The sequence below is a fragment of the Sphaerodactylus townsendi genome, linkage group LG02 (assembly GCF_021028975.2).
Source record: "Sphaerodactylus townsendi isolate TG3544 linkage group LG02, MPM_Stown_v2.3, whole genome shotgun sequence".
In the NCBI taxonomy this organism is placed as follows: domain Eukaryota; kingdom Metazoa; phylum Chordata; class Lepidosauria; order Squamata; family Sphaerodactylidae; genus Sphaerodactylus; species Sphaerodactylus townsendi.
Genome location: NC_059426.1, coordinates 4,312,429 through 4,316,898, shown reverse-complemented (window position 1 = coordinate 4,316,898; position 4,470 = coordinate 4,312,429). Strand labels below are relative to the sequence as shown.

The following is a 4,470-nucleotide window of genomic DNA, read 5'->3' as shown; positions in this document are numbered from 1 at the left end:
TACCCGAAGGAACAGAAACACAAGATCCCCCCCCTCCCAGAACCACAGCTGTGGTGTGCAGGCACTCACAGGCGGAGTGTTCTGCTGTTGCCATGGCCGCCAGTCAAGGCCGCTGCCCAGCGCCCACCGGCAGCTTCAGAGCTTCCCAGCTGCCCCTCGCACTGAGTGCTCCGCGTGCCTCTCAGCTGGCAAGCAAGTGTTCACCGCCCGGCCAGGCACTTGGCCACAGCCGCACCCTCCCACAGGAGCACAAGAGATGGCTGCAACCAGGGACAGGCTTTCCTTGAGCAAATTCTGCTCCCTGTTCTGCTGTCCTCCGTGGCCGAGCAAAATCACCGCCAAGCTGGCCTGTTGGCCCCCCGACCCCACCTACACCCTGAGGCCTGACCAAAGTGGGAGTCGCTGGACGCTGGATCTCTCTGATGGTGCCTACCGGAAACTCTCTCACAGAGAAAAGGGGGCCATTGAATGTTCCATGACCAAAACCAGCGCAGGGAACAGCATTGCCTGCATGTCCGTGCGTTGCGCCACCGAGGCCAGGTACACTGTGCTTTTCTCCCGTGGGAATGCTGCTGACTCAGGTCAGATGAGCCGCTTCTGCGTAGAGCTCGCTTCCCGGATTAAGTGCAACATATTTTCATACGACTTAGCCGGATACGGAGCGAGTTCCAGAAAGCCGACGGAGAAGAATCTGTCGCGGCTGACGCCGAAGCTGCTTGGGAATATTTAACAACAAGGTACGGAGTCCTCCCTGAAAACGTGATTATGTAACCTCTAACTGTGGGTTCTGTGGGGCAGAACTTGGAATGAGTTTGCAACAACAAATTTTAAAAACAAAATGGTTTACTTTCTTAACATAGTAACATCAAAACATCACCATTTAACATCACACTTCAAGGTCCTGTTCAGGTTGCATTTTCAAGTCCTTATAGTTACAGTCTACTGATACTGCCAAGTCCAATTCTTCTTTGCAAGTGGGTTGGCTCCTGAAGACTCCAAGGGCTTGATGAACAGGATTCAACATGATGAAGGTTTCCAGGAGAACTCTCACCCATTACAACCACAAAAAGAACCCTGAAACAATAAACTCCAACATTTACAACATAGCAAAAATAAACTACCACCTTCCCAATAGTTCCCAACAACATTGCAGTTACCTTAACAAGGTGTTAAGGGCTTATACCAATCAAGGTCCGAGTCTGGTAGCCTTGTCTCCTCCAAACTAGCTCTGCAGCCTTCTGCTGCTTTGAGTCTCCACCCCTTTCTGGGTCAACTCATTCTGAGCATGGGGGTTACATTTATATATGGCCAAAGTATAGGAACGGTGCCATCCGTGGACCTTGCGACTCGTCACGAAAGTGCGGCTGTCATTCTTCACGCGCCTCCAACCTCCGAGCTGCGCTTAGCTTTCCCTAAGATTAACAAGACCTATTGGTTTGACCTGTTGCCAAATATTGACAAAATCTCTAGCATAACCTCTCCAGTGTTGCTAATTCACGGGACTGACGACGAAGTGATCAGCTTGTCACACAGCCTGGCGTTATTTGAACTCTGCCAAAGACCTGTGGAACCACTCTGGGCAGAAGGCGCAGAACACAACGGCATCGAGTACTACGAACAGTATTATGAGAGACTGAAGCAGTTTGTTTCACAGGAACTGATGAACTTGTAAATAGCGTTTTTGCTGCTGAATTTGGTTGCAGAACTGACAACTTAGTCACCACAACATAAAATCTGATGATTTTTTAAAATCTGTTTTCAAATTTTATAAATGTGCGGACAATGAATTTTAAACAGAATTAATTTAGGCTTTTAAAACTTTGCTAACTGGAACAATGAATGATAGAGAGAAGCTTTTGTGGTTCGCATATTTTGTGCAAGGTTTTGTAGAGTATACATAAAACAATTTGTAAGTTTTAATATGTAAGGATATCATAAGGACGAAGGTAAAATTTCAACTAAAACCAGGCACGAAATGGTGATACTTCTTAAAATGTCTTGTTAAGAAGAGTAGAGTAATCTCCAGAGCCATAATGCTCGCCAGGTTTAATGTTATGCCTTCTGCCTTGTTACATGGCAGATTTAATAAGCAAGAAAAGGCAAAAAGATTGTGCCCATGTAACGATGGCTCAGTTGAATCTCTGGCCCACCAATTACTACACTGTCTCAGATTCAAGGAAATCAGATCCAAGTATGTGAATCTCACTCCTTTACATTTACCCCATCTCCCCGATTTAATTAGATTACACTACTTGTTGGACAACCCTGATCCTTCTCTCTGTATGACAGTGGCAGACTTTCTCCTGGAAATTACTAAACGCCAGTAGATTTCCTTCGACCTGTATTGTATATGCTTTTTAATCCGTTTTTTATTACTGTTGTACTGTTGCCTATGCCAATAAAGGCTTGCTTCTGGAAGACTAATCTCCTTGATCTCAGAAGCTAAGCTAAATTTTCCTGTCCTCGGGTGGGGAATCAATCAGTAAGTGTTTGGGTGGAACTTGCTTTGCAAAGGTGTGGTTGATAGTATAGTCTTGCAGGTGGGGGTTTTCAGACCAGGGAGTGATTCAAATTAGCATTCCCAGCAGCAGCAGCAGTATTGGTGAATGCAAATCCTGTGTTTGGGTGGAGTCCATTGTCCATGAACCTAGCATGCCCTTGGCCTTTGCTTGTGGTAAAAATTTATACCCCACTAAAACATTCCCTTCTCACTGGACACAATATGTAGCAGACTTCCCTCTGTGATACACCTCTGAAGATGCCAGCCACAGATGCAGGCGAAACGTTAGGAACAAGATCCACCAGACCACGGCCACACAGCCCGGAAAACCCACAACAACAGACTTCTCTCTGTAATACACCTCTGAAGATGCTGGGCACAGATGCAAGCAAAACGTTAGGAACAAGATCCACCAGACCACGGCCACACAGCCCAGAAAACCCACAACAACAAACTTCTCCCTGTAATACACCTCTGAAGATGCTGGGCACAGATGCAGGCGAAACGTTAGGAGCAAGATCCACCAGACCACGGCCACACAGCCCAGAAAACCCACAACAACAGACTTCTCTCTGTAATACACCTCTGAAGATGCCGGCCACAGATGCAGGCGAAACGATAGGAACAAGATCCACCAGATACGGCCACAATAATAAGCCCAGAAGAGCCCACAGCAAGCAGACTTCTCTCTGTAATACACCTCTGAAGATGCCAGCCACAGATGCAGGCGAAACGTTAGGAACAAGATCCACCAGACCACCAGGGCCACACAGCCCAGAAAACCCACAACAACAGACTTCTCTCTGTAATACACCTCTGAAGATGCCAGCCACAGATGCAGGCGAAACGTTAGGAACAAGATCCACCAGACCACCAGGGCCACACAGCCCGGAAAACCCACAACAACAGACTTCTCTCTGTAATACACCTCTGAAGATGCTGGCCACAGATGCAGGCGAAACGTTAGGAACAAGATCCACCAGACCACGGCCACACAGCCCGGAAAAACCACCAGAACCACCAGAACCATTCCTGTTGTTCACCAGGACGTATAAATGTGGGGAGCTGATTCTAGCAAGACACCCCAACCATATACTTAGCAGAGTAGAACAGATTCTCAGTTGCTTTTTATAAATAAGTTTACTAGCTATATATGGAGGGTTACGTGGAGATAAAAGAAGAAATCCTTTCTTTCCGGTTCCTTGTCTACATTACTATACATTTGGCTACATCTTGCTACCTCTGTGCTGTCCTACTGTCTCAGCACACGGCTTCACTTCTCTCACATGTCTTCGTCCTGCTCAAATAGAGAAACCAAGAGTTGTGGGTTTTCCGGGTTGTATGACTGTGGCATTTTTCACATGGACCATATATCCTGGGATAAGGAGGTGAAACATCTCGGTTCAGCGATGACTTCTGCGTGGCTTCCGGGTCTAAATCAGGCCTGTCCCACAAGATATCCCTTATCCAGTGGCTTTAAAAAAACAATAATTTGGCAGTTCTTTTAAAATAAACCGTGCTGATCCTGCTCCCATGCAAACGCTGAGGGAAACGGACCAGTTCATTTTTCCCGCCTTGCCGCCTGCAGCCAATCAGAATGTCAGAAAAATGGGACAGTTCGCAGATGCGTTGGCGAGGAAAATGGAACTAAACTGGGGCCGTGCGTAATCACCTGGAACTCTTTGCCTTCTGAGGGTGGGAACCCCCTGGGTGAATCCTCTCCAATAACCACACTGGACTCTTTGCTGGGATAAACATTTTGGCCATAGCCATTTTATTAGCCAACCCAAACAGAAGCGTGAGGCGTAGCATGGGTCTTGATCTGGCCTGTCTGCTTCCTAGCGAAGCTCCAACGGGCGGATGCCCTGTATTGGACTTCGCTCCGCTGAAGGGGTCTGCCGGGCGGACGCTCCTGGCAAGAGGTGATCCCCATTTGCCGGTTCGGCAGGGCGGTTGCCTCTTGCCATTGT

The 4,470-nt window shown here is 47.6% G+C and overlaps 1 protein-coding gene across 1 annotated transcript; it reads left to right on the top strand.

Moving 5' to 3' along the window:
• Nucleotides 1-256: 256 nt before the first annotated feature.
• Nucleotides 257-1,672, top strand: LOC125425866 (alpha/beta hydrolase domain-containing protein 17B-like). Its single transcript, XM_048483597.1, is given in 3 exon segments — nt 257-694; nt 697-767; nt 1,285-1,672. Coding segments are annotated over 3 exon segments (897 nt in total).
• Nucleotides 1,673-4,470: the final 2,798 nt, after the last annotated feature.